Genomic DNA, 18,147 nt, shown 5'->3' on the forward strand with positions numbered 1-18,147 from the left:
AAAATGGTTTCAAAAAAGGTGTTTTGTTTAATTTTTAAAATGGGTTGGTCAAGAACCAGATAGAGGGGAGCATTAGAAATAAATATCAGTCCAAACAATGTCTTAATACCTCCTACCTCGACATGGATTACAAGACATGGTTGCACTGTAATACTGTAATTTTGCTTTTTTGTTTTCATAAAAGTGACTCTAAATCCTCCTACTTTTGGAGAATTTGGAGAATTCACTTCCCTCTGAAGGTATTCAAACTATTGTCTGATGCATTAAGCCTTTTTTTTTTAATGTCCAGTCGTGATTTTGTAAATAAAATGTAATATAACCTTTCAATCATTATAACAACATCTGTGTTGCTTAGAAGACCACCCGGTATTGTTAGCCACAGCAAGCAAAGAGATTGTGTGTTAGATACGCCCCCTGCTCTGAGAACAAGCTTTTCAGGCCCATGGTCTCTTGTGATTTATATGGCAAACCAAAGTTCACTGTTCAAAGATTTACTGATAAAAAGTAGCCCCGGAGCTGCATTTCAGCCTGAAACAAACAGGATTCTGGGTGGTTTGTCCACTTTTTCATTGTTAATGTGCCATAGAGTGGTGCTATGAAATGCCTCGAAGTAATTATTTCCAATTCTCTCTGTATGTTTTGACAGGTTTGATTAGGCCATGGATAACAGCACCTTGGGATGGCTCGGAGATGATAACACATCTCTTCAACTTGAACTTCAATCGTGTACTTTATTGAGGCATCGGGTCTCTCGCATTTTCCTGTATGCTTTCCTCTCGGTTGGCATCATCTGCACAGTTGTGGGCAACTTCCTGGTGGTCTTGTCCATTGCTTACTTCAAGCAGCTGCAGTCCCCCACAAACTGCTTCGTCATGTCCCTGGCGGTGGCTGACTGCCTAGTTGGCCTTGTAGTGATGCCTTATAGTATGATTCGAACTGTGGAGGGGTGCTGGTACTTTGGTTCTCTTTTTTGTCGGATACACTCTAGCCTAGATGTTATGCTCTGCACTGCCTCCATATTTCATCTCAGCTGCATCGCCTTCGACCGTTACTATGCTGTCTGTAACCCTCTAGTTTACTCTTTAAAGATGAGCCACAGGCGGGTAGCTCTCCTCATTGCTGTATGTTGGCTTGTCCCCATACTCATTTCCTTTGGCCCCATTATGCTAGACCTTCATGTTGCTGGTGTAGACATGCTGATTCCTAAAGATTTATGTGTGTTCTTGGTCAGTCGCATTTATGCTGTCATGGCTTCTTTAGTAGCCTTTTACCTGCCCATGGCAATCATGCTAGTAGCCTACTGGAAGATCTTCAAAGCTGCCAAGCGGCAGGCCAGGCAGATCAGTGCCATGGAAAGCCAGATGGCTGCTGGAGTGGGTAAAGACTCAAGCAAGAAAAAAAGACACAGGAATGCCATGAAGAGGGAGAGAAAGGCAGCAAAAACTTTAGGTATCATCATGGGAGTTTTTCTCATCTTCTGGATGCCCTTCTTTACTGTCAACATCGTGGACCCGTTCATTGAATACAGCACAGAGGTGGTCCTCTGGGATCTCTTTCTGTGGTTAGGGTATATCAACTCATCCCTAAACCCTTTCCTGTATGGTTTGTTCAATCGCTCCTTTCGGAGGGCGTTCCTCATGTTTATGGGCTGCAGGGTATGCCTGCCCGGATCATCCCCAGGGATGGAATTATCACATACTCGAAAAGAGGCAAATGAATGTGCAGAGCAATCCTAAAATATAGATTATCTACAGTATCTATAAATGTAGGTGTAGATATTTCAACAAACAGCGAGGGCTACATTTTTTTAAATCAACAACATTACTCTCGGACTACTTCAGCCACAGTTTCTGTTAACAGCAAGGCAAAATATGCTTAAAACTGAAAGAATATCATTAACTGTGACCTGTCCACTAATGAGGGTGGGTTTAACACTATGCCTTCAACCATTATATAAGAATTTGTTCCCAGCCTATGGGTTCATTTTCATAAAAAATTACATTATTCATTTTTCTTGTTATTATTATTACATTTGTTTCAAAAGGATTTACAAGAGGAAAAATGAGCAGATCATAAAGTTAAGTAAGAGTGGGAACTGTGGGAAATAAGCAGTTAGAAGTTTTGGCTAACTTATGTGAATTGCTCTGTCCTTAGAAGATCCTCTGTTGAGTGTAAGGAATATGTAAATGCAGTAATGATGATGGTACAATTCCCAATGAGTAGGCAATGTGAAAGGTTAAAGTGTCAAAAGCTGCCTCTCCAGGGTTTGTGTTGAACTAAAACCAACTACATCCTAGGTGCTGACCATTCCCATATTTATTCTTAAAGTAATTTTTAAAGGTCTAAAAAATAGGCCAAAGGTTTTAAATTTGTGGTCGTACTGTTTTTCATCTAATAAGAAAGAGAACCAAAAGATACCTAAATTAGAGGTTTTATGTAAGAGTAAACAATTCCCAAGAACTAAATGGGGGAAAGTTTGGAAGATTTGTGAAGCAAGACTTGGAGAAGCAAGTTGAAAGGAACTTCACTTCAGCAACATGCAGATTTAAACCTCAGGTAAAGGTAAAGCTTTTTGATGTTTATAAATTTGCTCTTCTTTGCTCAAGAATCTGAAACTATAGTGATAAAATTCACTGACATTATAATAAACTCAAGATAAGACTGCTAGCAAGAACTGACTGAACTGACTGGCAGAGAAGCAGGAATTCACACCAGTTTGAATGTAAGCAGAAGCAAAAATAATATGAAAAACAAAGCACACAGCACAAATTTGGATGTGTCTTTTGTTCCGCTTTTGCTGGTATTTGCAGTTTGTATAATTCTGCAGCACAATATTTACAATAGCTACTTACACTTACACCCTGAGAGTTTTGATATAAATACACATTACATGAGAAATAATCGAGAACGAAGAATAAATAAACCCTGTTTATAAATATTTAAAATTTAAACATGGTTCCCTATAAGAATAGTCGTTTGCTAATTCCTACACAACCCAACAAAAACAGAGTTTGGATCTCATTGACATGGCATTACACACTATGATTAATTACAGACACCCAGAAACATTCATACAAAACAACATTTTGTGCGCATGCTTATGACTGTTGATAAATATTGCAAATTACTGAGTAAAGAGCAACACATGTGGATAAAAAAAATTGAAATATTTAATATTTTGTAGATTTTATAGATTTGATGTTTATTAGATGTTGTGCTTGACTTTTTCTCACTGTGTGGTCCCTGTAGGACAGCTACAATATTAAACCTTACCTGCTGATACAGCTTCAAGTGACACTTCAAGACATTTAGTCAGAAATATTGTTTCATAAAAAATGATTTTTTTATGATTAAAATAAATACTTTTACTTACCTTGTTTACTTACCTCCATCACTGATACAGATGCAGTGAAATCTCAGTTTAAGATGGGACAGGAAGAGAAACAGATTTAAGGTAATTAAATACACTATGTGAAAAAAAAAAAACCCTACTGGGCCACACCTCCTAATTATTATCATTAATGACATGTTTTCCTATGTGATACAAATGCTTTTAAGGAACTAAGTCTGCGTGCCCTGTCCCAAATACTTTCATCTTGTGTTATTTACTGGATGTGTTCAGTGACGTTAACACAGCTGTTGATGTCTATCACACCTCTGGTTAGCACATTTTGTGAGAGCTAGAAAATGACAATATGACTTATGACAAAGGAACATTTATAGTAAACCTTTAGTGTCAATATGTTAATTTCTAATCCTGTCAGTGTTTTTATTTGTGTTGCTCAGAAAGTGAATTGAAAGCACTCAATCATATGGTTTCATCACTGTATAATATTGGATGTGATGATGTGCTATGGCTTATCATTACAGCTGTTAATATGTTGATGCAAATATTGGGGTGGCCTTTACAGTGTAACCCAGACCGAGACATCAACCGTGCAGTAAATCCTGCACATAAAAAGTGACTACAGTGTACAGAGTTCATTCTGTGTGTGCTGTGTTAGGTCAGCCTGTGGAAATATATTGGTCGGGTAAACTTGAGACTTCATGTTGCTCGAAGGTCAGTGTGATTGATTATCTGTGCCTTACGAGGGTATTGTGAAGTGTATGCTCCCTCTCACCCACTGTATTTGGATAGGTTTTGGGACACTCTGTCCACAAAGACCTCAAGCGGGGAGAGAAGATGAAAATGTAATAGTAACGACAGTGACAGTGAAAAATATGTAGAATGTAAAATAAGATTTGAACTGTAATGCACATTTTCCCCAAGTTGTACACTTTTGCTTTTTCCAAAGTGAAGAAATGTAACTTTGTGAACAACTTCTCTTCTAAGCCATATTAAGATTAAGATTTATTATATTGAGAAACACTGGATTGTATAAATCAAACCAAGTTATCAAATAATATACACATTTGTGAACACTTACATGAAATGTATTAGATTCATCATAAATTACAAGATTTTTTTTTACTTTCTAACGTTAACATTATGTGAACAAATGGCAGATAAATACATACGTAAACCCATCCTTTAAAGTAATGATACACAACCTGTAGTAGCCTGTGAACTACAATATACACAGCAGACTTTTCACAGTGTGTATAATAACCTCTTCTTCTTCACCCACCTCCACAGGCTGATGCAGACACAGATGGTCTTGAAACACACAGAAGAGACCTCATTGGACCACGGGAGCTGATGCTCCACAATGCATCAGCAGTGCAAAGCAAAAAAGCTGTGTCCACTTAATCTCAGCTAAGGCAGCCGTTTTAAATGCTGGTTGTTTCTTTAGTTGTTATTCATTGGGAAACACAGTTTACTGCACCCATGTTTGATATTTGAAAATCCAAAGTTTAGCACATGAATTCCTATCTGATTGTAACATTATATTGTGGATAACAGGTGTTTAAACGGAGTCACCAAGTTTCCTGCAGTAAATAAATGTACAAATTTCCATTAATAAAGAGTTAGCAGATTGTACCACATTCAGTATGTGTTTTGAGGTGGTAGATTTCTGAGGATTTGAATGGTGGTTTGTAATGAGCTCACAATGGAAACTAGAATTTTAATCTTAAGTGTGTATGCAATATTTTAATATACCCTAACTTTCCATTTATTATTACTTCCATGGATACAAGTGTAATGGAACCTAAACACGTTGTTTCCATTACCAAAAACTGCTTGCTGGGGTCTGGAGTCAATGTACATCTTAATTACTGTGTATGTTCTTGCAGACAGTTTACTCATTAAATATGTTAAACCTGTCATGTAAAAGGAAGCCTTCTTCATTTCTTTGCTACAACAAAGTTCCTATCATGTTTAATCAACTTGCATCACATATTTCTGCACTGTTCGAATACATCCTCACAGCAAGCTGTTCTACAACTTACCAGCACCAGAAAGGTTTTGATAGACAACAGCAAATTCAAAAAACCTAATGAAGCACTTTTTTTTTGACCAATAATGTTATTTAATTCACTGCTAATGTTACAGTAGCATAATCATAGTGGGAACTCAGCAAACTCCTTTTATAATTTCGGATACCTCAGCCTTTTCTCCTTGTTTCTCTTCTGGAAGAATGGTTTTTTGAGAGCCACGCTTACACTGAAGTCTACATGGATCAAATGAAGGTCCTGATGTATCTCTCAGGTCCTGTGTCAGGTCTTTGTTGGATGGCTTTTTTTTTTTATCAAGGTCTTTTTTTATTGAACAAAAATTATATTTAACAAATATTACAGCAGTATTAATAAACAGTTTTTTCTTCTTTTCCCCTCATACCTATCCAAAACAATGCAACCAAGGCGCAGCCAGTTATGCTGGATGGTTTTTTTTGTCTGTTTCTTAAGGACATGACTTTCAGATAAATTTCTTTTTTTTTTATACACCATTTGTCCAGTTTAGTCACATTTCTTTTAAAAACACACTACACACCATGCTGACATGTGCAAAGTTTTAGGCAAATAGCCCCACTGACTCACTTCACTGATGTAAAATATTATTTTATATCTGCCAAACTCTGTCATCTTTACTATTTTTTGTAAACTCACCTACAAAAATGGAAACAAAAGATATGTGTACCAGGCTGCTGGTAATAAAGCACCTAAAGATATAATAAAATTATCTCTGGTTCTTTGCTAAATTGTCTTTTATGTGTAAACCCCACACTGGTTCATCCTGTGAATTAGGTGCCTTTTTGTACTTGAATGATTCATAGGTCAGTGCAGAGTGATTTATAGCTGTCAGCCTGTATTTGTTACCTTTGGCATTTTTTGTAGATTCAGCTAAAATGGGAATGGGAATACATTTTGTGTTGTTTTTGATAGGCTGCTATTAACAAAGTCAAGACCAGTTTAAGAAATTACAAGAAACGTTTATATGACCACATAAAACAGGGGTGTCCAAACTCCGGCCCGCGGGCCGCAGTTGGCCCGCGGTCCATTTTTAATTGGCCCGCAAGTAATTTTATAAATAGAATAGAATATGGCCCGCACTTCAACTTTTGCTTGAGTGTATTGCACTTCTTAGTTTTAACACCAGGGGGAGCTGCTGTTGATCAAAGCAGTTGCTCCACCAAAAAGGTCAATCACAGAAGAAATTTACCCCCAAGTTACTAAATATGGCAGAACCAAAGAAGAGAAAGGTAGAAAGTGAGTGCAGAAAATTTCAGACACGGTGGGAGAGTGAATATTTCTTCAAAGAATTCAAGGTGAAGTGTGTCTGTTTGATCTGCACCGAAACTGTGGCAATTATGAAAGAGTGTAATGTACGACGTCATTATGAAACCAAACATCAGGCCTATGCATCCTACACTGGTGCTGAGCGAGAGCAGAAATTAAAGCAAATGGTAGCTCTCCTGCAGGGTCAGCAACAGTATTTTTTCGTGCTCAAATTGTCCAGGAAAAGGCTACAATAGCCAGCTATGAGAAGACATGGCAAGCCTTTTTCAGATGGAGACCACATAAAACACGGCCTCGTTAAAGTCACCGAAATAATGTGCCCGGAAAAAGTGCAGGACTTCAACAACGTCAGCGTGTCCAGAAATACAGTTGTGCAAGGCACTGAAGACTCGTCAGCCAACATTAAACTGCAACTGTCTGATAAAGCTGTGCTTTTGATTTTTACTCCATCGCATGCGATGAGCACCGATGCCACAGACACCGCAGCTGTCAGCTGCTATGTTTTTTGCGGGGAGTGGACGACAGCACGAGCGCTTTAGGTGAGTAAAAAATATATTCCACAGTACCCGTGTGTTAATGTGCAGGTACACATGCTTCAAATATCAATAATGCGCATCAAATCTGTCACTACCCTGCTTTTGCGCACCACTTTCTTATAAGCGTTTTTCTTGTTAACACACAGAGTACACGCTGCTGTGCACAGCGCACGCACACGTAGTCAGCTGATCTCATCTGATGCAGATCTGCTCCTTGATCAAGTGACATTTGTCTGGATTTTTGCCATGAGTGGCGATTAGCACCGCAGCTGGATGGCCCGATTTACATACCCAGCGCAGCTGATAATCACCAGAATAATTTACTAAAATTATATGGACTCCTGTTATTAAGTCCAGTTCAGTCTGTTAATGTTGATAATCGTTTCAAACGGACGTTAATGGATGTTTTGCTAAGCCTAATAACTTAAATAACAAACTTGAAATGTACCCGTCCCATTTTCCCCTTTATTGTTTATTTTCTCTGCACTGCAAATCTTCTGTCTAAGAAGAAATCTGAGGCTGCTGTTCTGATAATGAGCTACCAAAGCTTTTTCTGAATAAATCAATAAAGATTCATTTATGGAAAGCTGTGATGAAGGCAGTTTTGTCTTTAATTATATTCAACAATATAACACATTTGACCACTTTTAAGTGATTTTTCTAACTTTAATACAGTAAAGTTAAGGTTATATACCTAATTTCTAGTAAGGCTTCTAACAGGAATCAACTGTGGTTTATTGGTCTTCATGGAGTTGCTCCCTTTCTCTCTATTAATGTGCACTGCCTCCAATTCCAGATTTATGAAAGTGTGTTTGTGCTTTCCTGAAATCTTTTTGTATTTCTTTTTCTTTTTGTAATTTGTATTTCTCAGTCAGTAGACATATTCTTACTGCTGTTCTGTCTGCTTTCATTAAATGCAGGTGTTAATTTATTTCCAACAGATTCACTTCTACTAAAAACAACTCATCCCAAAAGCATTTAGCTTTACTTAAAGATGAATAGGTGCACAAGGTAAAACAACCAAAGCAACAGTGACATCTTCTGGATGAAGGAGATATTTTTCTTTAATCATGAATCAAATAACGTAACGTAACTGAAAGACTTGAAGGCATAAAACAATAAAAAAATATTGTCTCCTCATTTTTTATTTTTTTGCCTTTCATCTGATAAACATACCCCCCCCCCCCAAACAAAAAAAAAAACAAAAAAAAAAAACATAACTTGACATTACTGTTCACTTGGCAATGTTGGCCACTCGTCTTTACAATGCCTTGTCAAAAAAAGAAACAGAGGCGCAGATTAATGATCATAATTCAATATGAAATTTTACATTTGATTAAACTGTGGCACCAACACAAAAATGCACTTGTGATTTTACTTTCGCGGAGATTGAAAACTTTGTTTCGGTACAGGTATTTGTTCTTTTGCTTCTTTGTCATTTGTTAAATCACAAAACATGCCAACCAAAACCACTTACTCTCAGTCTTTATCACACAGTGTGAGCTGGCTAACATTTAAAGACATCAAACCTGCCTGATACAAAACTGTAAGAAAAACATACAACAATACTAATTATCCAGCTTTATGTTAACTGTCTTTCCCAAAATATTACATTCTTAAAACTTGCCAGCTGTCAGCTGTAGGCTATGAAATCTTCACATCCAGTGCCTTCAAGCGAAAAAGCATTAAGTCCAAACTTACTGCTTATTTCGCACCCATGTCCCAAATGTGGCATTGAGCAGTTCCCTAGAAGTCTCATCCAAATAAACATGGTGGGACCTAAGGGATTGGGATAAGGGTTTCTTTTTTTTTTGCCTGTTTGTGCAAGGATCAACCCATTATTCTCAGCTTTAATCGTGCCTTGATTCTTTGATATTATGCATTATCACAGCCTTTCTTACATGTTGGTCCAATATGGCCCTTTGAAAATAAATAAAAGCCTCTCTGGTGACCGTCTAAATGTCAGTCTCTTTCAGGCCATAGCATTCTGCCAGATCATAAAACTGATAGCTACTCTGCTCACAAGAGTTGTAAATCCCCATAGACACCGTGTCCACCGTTTCAATTCGGCCAACAGCAGGTGTGGTGCATTTTCCCGTCCCTCCCTTAATTTTATTTGACAGATTATTTACTTTCTCTTTGAGCTGGAAGGAGGACTTTCGCAGTGGTGGAAACAGACTCCATCTCTTGAAACCTAGTGCATGTCCTTTTCTTGTGTGTAGCAAAGAGCTGCCGCAGGATTCGTGCACAGCGTAGCCAGGCTTATAATCGCCTCTCTGATCCCTTGTCATTCCCTTGACAGCAGTCCGCCACCTCTGGTCATAGAAGCGGCGAAGGACCCTACGTTTCTGGTAACACTGGCACTTGAGGAGCCTGGTGAAAGCCCGCTGGAACTCTTTACTGGAGCAGGGGTAGATAATGGGGTTGATGCAGCTGTTGAAGTATCCCAACCAAAAGATCACCTTGAACACAGTTTCAGACGGTTTTAGTGCCGGGAAGAAGGAACCTGAAAGGAGATGAAGCCATCAGGAAGATGTGTGAGTTACCATAAAGTAAATGAGCAATATAGTACAAATATTTTCACAAATATCCTACAAAGAGCCGCTGAAGATAAAAGTTAGTACTGTCAGAGAATTTGTACATATGCAAAATATATAAATTTAATAAATATGAATGATTTTTACAGTTGGATGCTGTATATCATTTTGTCAGTCAGGTTGGATACTAAATAATAATAGGTAAGTAATAATAAAGCAAAATAATTATATGGAATAATCTTACTTTAACAAAGATATATATATACTGCAAGAAATGCACACGTCTATGCACAGCTGTGATGTACTTTTATGTTATGTGTATATGTATTTGCACTCTGACGGCAGGATCTTTTTAATGATTTATTGTGCACCTGCAGGTTTTTTTTGCTTATGTTTGTTAATAGAAGCAAAGGAGGTTCTGACATTTTAAGGGCAGATATTTATAGAACATGCTTCACCCACAAGCCTCAGTGCACAGAACTTTTTTTCTTTTTGCTTGAATACCATGCATGATGAAGGCAGATTTTCTGGTATTTATAGATTTCTTGAATGGATTTAACTGATGTTAACTGATTACATGAAATGTGCCAACACAATATTAGATGGCCTTTTTCCTGTGATGGAAACTCTCGCTAAAGGGGTCAGGTGAAATATACACATTGTTATCAAAAAATGTTTTTTCCATGCTCCAAGGACACACACCAGGCTTAGCACAATGATTCATAAAAGTTTTGAAATGTTCCATTTAATGCAAGCACATCGTCTTTGTTTCTGCTGGTGTTTCTGTCTGTGTTTGTTATTAGTTTTGCCTGATGTGAAATACTGGAATGGATAACCTCTAAATATTCAATTTATCAACTCTATTTAGAATAATGGAAAATGAAGGGAATTTCTATTATTTCTTGTAGTAGGGATTATAGATATTTAAGAAATATGGAATATATGGAAGTTTTCTAGCTTTTGTGCATATGACATTACACACTGGTAATTTAACAAATGAGAACATTAGAGTTTTTCATAATGAAAATTGCTTTTTGCACAGATGACTAGCAGCACAAGGCATTTTGCTTTGCTCATATACTCCCAATGCTATTTTTAGTACAATAGTCCGATGACACCCTTATTTTTCAGAGGAAGCTGCTTTTCTCTATTCTTATTCTTATTCTTCTTTCTCTCCAGGCCTGGGATTTAACATGGCATCGAGCCTGGACACAGAGGCAACATTTAACAATGCTATGATGTCAAGTCTGCACTGATATCCCAGAAATCCATTTTCTTTCTGCTTAGTACTGCACAGAGGCTTGTGTGTATTCTCAGAGTTCATGCTCTGACATTACAGACCACTAAACAGAAAGAATGCACTTAGATTAAAAGAAGTGGATGATGAAACAAAGTTGAGACTTTCTTCATAGTCTCATTTTGCTTTCATCACTACCCACCCAAATTCACTCAGGATTAAAGACTAAGATTAATAAATTAATAGGAGGAAGGGATGTTCTTTTTTTGATTTATGTCCCTAAAATGACATCACCTTTAGAGGCAGGCAGCAAGTGATTCACCGCTCTGACGCACAGCCAAAACACCATGACAACAGGTATATTTTTTATGTATTTGTTTTATTGCTTCTGAGATGGCATTCTTTTTTAATTCGTGTATTTTGTATATTAGTGTATTTTGTTTTACGCTTTTCTAAAGCTTAAACTCAACATACGGCCACCAACAGCTAAGATATACAGACACTGAAAAACTTGAAACCTTAAAAGTGAGGGGATGGAGGCGCCCTGCTATGCTGTGTGGATGTTGGGCAAAGGCATTTTGTTGGCATAGTTGATTTTTGTCCACTTGTGCCCTCAGATTCATTGCAAAAAAATACAGCTGCTCATAATGATCACCTTTATTTGTTCCAGTATGACCATTCCTCCATCAATAAGGGTTGTCTGAATGTTTTGACAAGAAAACAATGTGAATTGTATCTGTGCAGGCTCTCGGCCAGCCAGATCAAGATAGTCTTGGGAGCTTGAAAATGAAGGTAACTGGATTTAATTAGGTTTGTGAAGATCTTGTCCAGTTCTAAAAACAAATGTTGGCAAGCCCCAGATATTTAACCTCCAGTGGGGGTTGTGGCCTTTGGAGATGGTGCTGAGGGTCATGAGGTCATTACTTGAGCTGAGGTGTGAAAAAAGGCGTGGGTCATTGCCATACTGGGGGTCAAGCGTGAAACTAATATGAGACCTTGCCCCACCCCATGAGGTGATCTTCTGAGGTCAGCTGAAGCAAGGTGTGAATGGGGGTTGAAATGCCTGGGAGGGGATCTCAAGAATGCATTGGAGTTGGCTGACAGTGGGAGAGTATAGCCAAAGAAACTGAGCACTTATGAGAGATTTTAAACAATTTATCGCCACGGTCAGAACATCAAATGAAGGAATACCCTTTGTCAAAATTGTTTTTGTACTCAGGTATACTGCCAGTGGTTTGCAAAGTCTATTTCAAAGAGTGATATAGTTTTGTTCTGGAAAAACATGGCCGCCCAACAACTTTTTATGACACTCAATAAGTTATATGGTTCAAGTATAACCACTGAAAAACTATTTGGCTACTTTACGCTCAGGTCAAATAAGATCTTCAGCTTCACTGACAAAAAACCCCAAAACCAAAAAAGAGGATTGCATATGGACTCTAAGCCCCTGTCCACACATACTTGGATATTCTGGAAGACATAAATTTTCTTTGCATTTGTGACCTTTCCTCTACTTTTAAACAGTGTTTTAGGTCACTGAAAATAGGCCTTTTGAAAACCTCTTCTAGCCTGAAGATTTTCAACAACGACGTTTCTGTATTAATATGTCAACAAGGAAAGCAAGGATGTTATCTTGGAACATCAAAGATGTGCGCCTTTATTTCAGTTTTTGATGTCAGACTGCTTGGTTTTGCTGTTTTTTCATGTGTTTTCACATTGAAAACAAAAGTGGAAAATCCCTGTATTAAAATGTACCTGTGTACAAATAGAGGATGCCCTCTGCACTTACTCACTTAGTTTCATCATAATATCTAAAACATTTTTCTGGACTTTGTTCTTTGGACTTCTGTCAGAATAATTGAGTGCTTCCTTTTTTTGTACACATTTCTAACTACTATGATTCATTTATGGTATGATATTAATGACCAAATGACATATTATCATAATACAAAACTGCAAATATTACAGACTGTAGCAATAGTAAATGTTTACTAGTAGTTAACATTAGTTGTAAAATTTTAGATTTTCTGATTGCTCGTCTCCCGTTACTTTCCTGCTTAATCAAATCTGCTTGTGAATCACGCCCGGAGTCCACAACTAATTTAAATATTTTAAAATGGGTCATCACTATCAAATGCCCCCCACAATAATGACTATCACAAGAGGGGCTAATAATAAGGTGTAGCTGAGTATTTACAGCAGCATGACTGTGTGTATGTGGTTAATACAATATTTTCATGATGATGAAGGGGCCAGTCACACAGCATAACAATGGGTTTTGTTAATGTGTTACTGAGGTGTTTTAACAGACTTTGGACAGTAGAGGTCTCTAGCTCAGATAATTTATTGGTCAGAATCGCAGACAGTAAAAGTAGCTAATGTTGTGTCACATTTGAAGACTTGAGATGAGCATTTACCCCATCGCTATCTTGGTTACAAAAAAAATGTATGTGACTAAGATTGGTGGGTCTGACTGGTAAACCACATGCCTAATGACATGCGTTTTTTGTTGTTAGCCAATAAATATGCAGTCTCATACCACAAATTAGCTACTATTTTTAAAAATGGCATGACCAAGAATTATGAAACAATTACAAAACATTTTTTTAATCCAAAATGAGTGACTGAGTCCATAAACTCAACAAGAAAGTCTTTACAGAGGTCAAATCAGAACAATGTCCTCAAATAGTTTTCAGTAGGACCAAAGTCCTTTTGCAACCACAGCTATCGCCACCTGTTGGCCTTCAGAGAGACTGCAGATTTTTTGTGCACTTCCTCATTTACAACAACCAATTTCAGTCTATTAAACAATAGTAGGTGAACATATTTAAAATCAGTTGTGCATTTTTGAAAAACAAAAAAAAGCATTTTCTGCTAAGCCTGAAAGAAGAACCAGTTAATTATACCACCTCAGTGGTCGTGGTTGGCTTTTACAGAGGGAAAGAAACGGCCTTAAACAGAAATCTGACAGGCCATTCCTCTTTATTTCATCAGTTTCTGGCAATATAAAATGGGTCTGGTGTGCTAATATAGGTTGAAATGAGTCAGAGGATTCCATCTAGATTTGGATCATCACACAGAAAAGTCCTGATTGGTATAAGATGAGCTGAACGTACAGCTCTGCCTTTCGGCAAAAAGTTACCTATTGATGTCTGTCTCTGCGATGGACCAACATCAACGTGTCTGACTGACCGAGTGTAGGTTAGCAAGCGGTGCTAAGGCCCCACACTCATCTGTGAGTGGTTTGGGAAATAAAAGGCAGCCACCCATGGGGATAAATTGACAGTGTAGAACTTTATTGATCCCTGGTGGAACTTAATGTTTAAAAATACTTCCTTTGAGGAGGCCTGAGGTCATCTCTCAAAGGGTTTTTGCAAACCAGATGGCTTACAGCACGATGACTAGATTCTTAGAGTTCAGAGTTTTATTATGCTTTAAAAACCAAATTGCAGGTCATCCATTAATCTACGGCAGACGTTAGTTTAGATAATAGTGTTTTGATAGTCTGACTTCCTTTATCATGCAAATTAGAGGCCTTTCTAACATTCACCAGGCATCATGAATAAAAAATAAAACAACTCAAGATAATACCAGACATAATTAATGATCCCTTTTGGCTGAGCTGCCTTTGAATGCAGATTTTTAGTGTCACCATTTTAGATTTAAGAGTCTGTATGACCTTTCCTAAAAGCAATAATGTGATCACAAAGTCAGATTATTACAATCATTACAGTAATGTTAATTAAAACTATTATTAGAGACTGCCTTGAGGTGCACAAATTGATTAATAATGTGTGTAATGAAATGTGTACTGACTTTTAACATTTTAAACCTTTAAATCTCATTCCTGTCATTTTTAATTACATGCTGAGGATGGAGTCTGTCTGACTTAGGCATACAAATAAACTTGCCCCTTTCTTTCCCATTAAGTGAATAAAATGATAAGTAGCACCAATTTCATTTCATGCACCCCGTGTGTCCCTGCGGACTTTGCTCTAATAATTCCAGTCTGTAAAAGGAGAGGTGCAGCAAGAATCAGAGTGCTGTGTTAGTGCTATGCCCAGTAAGATACTGGCCATTTGTTCTGAATGGCTCTCACAAAATGAATATATAAAATATATGCAAAATGAAAATCCATGGTGCCACCATTAACATGTGGCACCAGAGCTCTATTAGTCTAAGTCTAAGTGAATCTAGTCTCGCCTGAATCCTGCTACGTAGGCACTCTTTATTTATTCAGTTTTCCATTTCAATCATTATTTTTGTTGCTAATATCCATATTGCCTCTTTTTGTGTTTTAAGGTGTGCCTTTATGTCCAGTTTTGTCTTTAAATTTAAAGCTATTTCCATTTGATTCCACTGTAAAATGTGTTCGTTCAGTTTGATTTATGTTTTGCCATAAAGACTGAATTGGTCATCCTCAGCGGAGGGCCTTTTCAACCATCTGCAGGGGGAAGAGAGGATCTCTTTGCCTGATTTGAATCTTACATCCCACTCTCTTAGTACTGTAGTCAACTTAATGAATATGCTCAACAATAAAACATAAATGTTTATTCTTGAAAATCATGCCTGTCTGAGTTTTTACCAAGGTAAGTAGCCACTGGAATTGGTCATCAGTGAAGAATGTCAGTCTGTTATGACTGCTCTTTGACAAATGTGATATTAGCCATATGAAGGAATAATTACAGTCATGGAAAAATGACAGGCATGAAAACAAACCACTTTAATGGTCATGTTGCAGAGCTGACCTTTCCTGACAAAAGAATTTGTTTTAGTAGCATTATAGCATCTTAATTTTGATCACTTCCTGGCATAGCTCCCAAAATAAACTGCGCATGCAATCCAGAACATGCAATTTTCTTCTTTTGTTATGCCAAACTCCGATTTTACAGAGTTTATTAACAGCTTGAAAGGGTTTTCTTAAATTAAAATTCACGGAATTTCATACGTTTAGGCTTCCTTTTCGACCAGAATTTCGAGTCTTTTATAAAAGTCTGCGCAGCTGTCAAGAGGAGCTTCTTAGACGCAAACGTTTTCAATCACAGCGTCAATTTCTTATACTGAACACGACCCATTTATTCAGAACGCTTTATTTTGGACCGATGTGCATCTCACACATGATCAATTCAGGAGTAAAATCATAAATCATAGCAGGCCCGAAACAGGCGTGTTTGTTGCTCTTAAAGAGCTCTAAACTTTTTAAAAGCGCATTTAGGAGAGGAACATTTATAAGAAGTCATATTCTCCGTCTTTGGCAGGAGTCTGGTGGAAATGCAACAGACTGAATCCTATTTTACGCAGGACCCAGCTCATGACCCAGCATGAAATGCTGAGAAACGATTATATAAAAATAAAAGAGATGAATAAATAAAACATACCCATTGGCAGAAAGAAGAAAAAGGGCAGCCAGCAGAGGATGAACATCCCCACCACTATGGCCAGGGTTTTCGCAGCCTTTTTCTCCCTGGAGAACTTCATCAGCCGCACGGAGAGCGAACTTCGAAACGGGTGGTTTTTGCTGCTTTTTGAGCTCGCCTGACGCGCGTCCTCCAGCACGCTGCGACAGTGTATCCGCAGGACCACTTCCATCGACTTATTTCTCTCCCGTTTGACTCCCGCTTCCAGGCTCCGAGTAGTCCTGCGGGCCACCACGTACACCCTAAAATACATGATGAGAATGACCATAAGCGGGAGGTAGAAAGAGAAAAGCGAGGAGAAGAGCGCATATCCCGGCTCCTCTGTGATCCTGCAGATGCTTTCGTCCACAGGCGGCGGTTCCTTCCATCCCAGGAGCGGACCGACCGAGATCACAACAGATGATACCCACACTAGGACTAAAATAGCGACTGCCTTTCTCTCAGTCATAATACTTGGGTATTTAAGGCAGTATTTCACGCCGATATAACGGTCGATGGAGATCATACAGAGGCTGAGGATTGATGCCGTGCAGCAGAGCACATCCACCGCTGCCCAGATGTTACAGAAAACCCGGCCAAACACCCAGCATCCCAGCACCTCTAGAGATGCAGAGAAGGGCAGCACAATAATGCCCAACAGGAGGTCTGCTATGGCTAAGTTGACAATGAAGAAGTTGGTGACGGTCTGTAACTGTTTGTTGCACACCACAGACAGGATAACCAAAATATTCCCAACAATTGCCACCAAAATAAAAACGGAGAGAAAGATCCCAACACCGACAACCTGTGAGTCCATTGTGAAGTTCCTGCATGTGGTGATGCTGTCATTTGGTAACATCTGGTCCGAAACAGATCCATTAAAAGAAGTGAAAAACAGCCCATGGTTGCTTTCGTTCCTCAAGTTAGAGTCTGTCATTTTGAAACGCCATAAAGAGAAGTAAGGGAGTAAGTTTTCTGAAGAAAGCAGTGTGACACGCGTCGTTCTCAGTCTCCTTTCATTCTGTCTTTCCAGTAAGGTTGCCAAGCAGCCGTTCACACTGTCAGTATTTATCACGGGTCAAGCGAAGGGAAAGTAAAAGGCAACAAAACTAAATAAAAATAAAAATAAAAAATAAAACCGATGGAAAAAAAAGAAGCCCCTGCAAAAACTACATCCACAAAGACTGACTCGTGATTAGTGTTAAACTCACTTAAACGTGTATGTACACAATGTTTAATAAACTATAAAGTTTGGATGCCATTTTTAAAGATCATTACAAAAAACAAATTAGGTAAATGTAAACATATTTCTTCCATGCGACGGGTTTCCACTGCTGGCATCCTTCATAACAAATCCCAGAGTCAGAGCTGGTACAGCAGGTCTGAACCTACTGCACAGCTCCACCCACACCACAAAAAACATAACGATGGGCTCACAGTCTCCACCAGAGAGCGTATATGTGGTCACGAATTCTGCATGACCGCTGCATGTGTACAAGCCTTAAATGCTCCAGTGCTTTTTTATCACCAGGGTGATGATGATGCGCTTATGGGCAAATAAAGTTTGACCAAAGAAACAAATAAAACAAAGCAAAAGGACACGTGTTGGAGGTAGGGGAATAAAAACTATGTTTATTTATTTATTTATTACACACCAGAATAAGCCTCTCTTTCATGCTATAAGCGTAAAACAGTGCCACATCACTGAGATTATCCAAACTGCCACCAGGCACCGACAAGCCATACTGACCCCTGGTGTGAAA

At 38.3% G+C, this 18,147-nt stretch overlaps 2 protein-coding genes and 1 long non-coding RNA gene across 3 annotated transcripts; 2 read left to right on the forward strand and 1 right to left on the reverse strand.

The window, feature by feature from the left end:
- Window positions 1–652: 652 nt before the first annotated feature.
- On the forward strand, window positions 653–1,811 carry LOC146385572 (5-hydroxytryptamine receptor 4). Its single transcript, XM_084929991.1, has one exon. The coding sequence runs from the start codon at window positions 660–662 to the stop codon at window positions 1,734–1,736; it is 1,077 nt and encodes a 358-aa protein (XP_084786117.1). The 5' UTR covers window positions 653–659; the 3' UTR covers window positions 1,737–1,811.
- Window positions 1,812–6,609: 4,798 nt separating this feature from the next.
- On the forward strand, window positions 6,610–15,551 carry LOC146385573 (uncharacterized). Its single transcript, XR_014800518.1, has 3 exons — window positions 6,610–7,217; window positions 9,517–9,751; window positions 10,931–15,551. It is a non-coding gene; the product is annotated as an uncharacterized LOC146385573 (long non-coding RNA).
- Window positions 7,816–17,815, reverse strand: adra1d (adrenoceptor alpha 1D). Its single transcript, XM_084931404.1, has 2 exons — window positions 16,367–17,815; window positions 7,816–9,720 (listed from the first exon to the last, which is right to left on the reverse strand). Exons 1-2 carry the CDS (start codon window positions 17,319–17,321, stop codon window positions 9,170–9,172), a joined length of 1,506 nt encoding a protein of 501 aa, XP_084787530.1. The 5' UTR covers window positions 17,322–17,815; the 3' UTR covers window positions 7,816–9,169.
- Between the last annotated feature and the right edge of the window lie 332 nt (window positions 17,816–18,147).

The sequence above is a fragment of the Perissodus microlepis genome, chromosome 6 (genome assembly GCF_051167445.1).
Source record: "Perissodus microlepis isolate ML-2025 ecotype Zambia chromosome 6, ASM5116744v1, whole genome shotgun sequence".
Taxonomy (NCBI): domain Eukaryota; kingdom Metazoa; phylum Chordata; class Actinopteri; order Cichliformes; family Cichlidae; genus Perissodus; species Perissodus microlepis.

What these genes read in the sequence shown, in the direction of transcription:
- LOC146385572 (XM_084929991.1), top strand. Translation starts at nt 660, where the DNA reads ATGGATAACAGCACCTTGGGATGGCTCGGAGATGATAACACATCTCTT.
- adra1d (XM_084931404.1), bottom strand. Translation starts at nt 17,321, where the DNA reads ATGACAGACTCTAACTTGAGGAACGAAAGCAACCATGGGCTGTTTTTC. An exon ending in TTTCTTCTTTCTGCCAATGG is followed by an intron (nt 9,721 to 16,366) that starts GTATGTTTTATT and finishes ATCTCCTTTCAG; the next exon opens with GTTCCTTCTTCCCGGCACTA.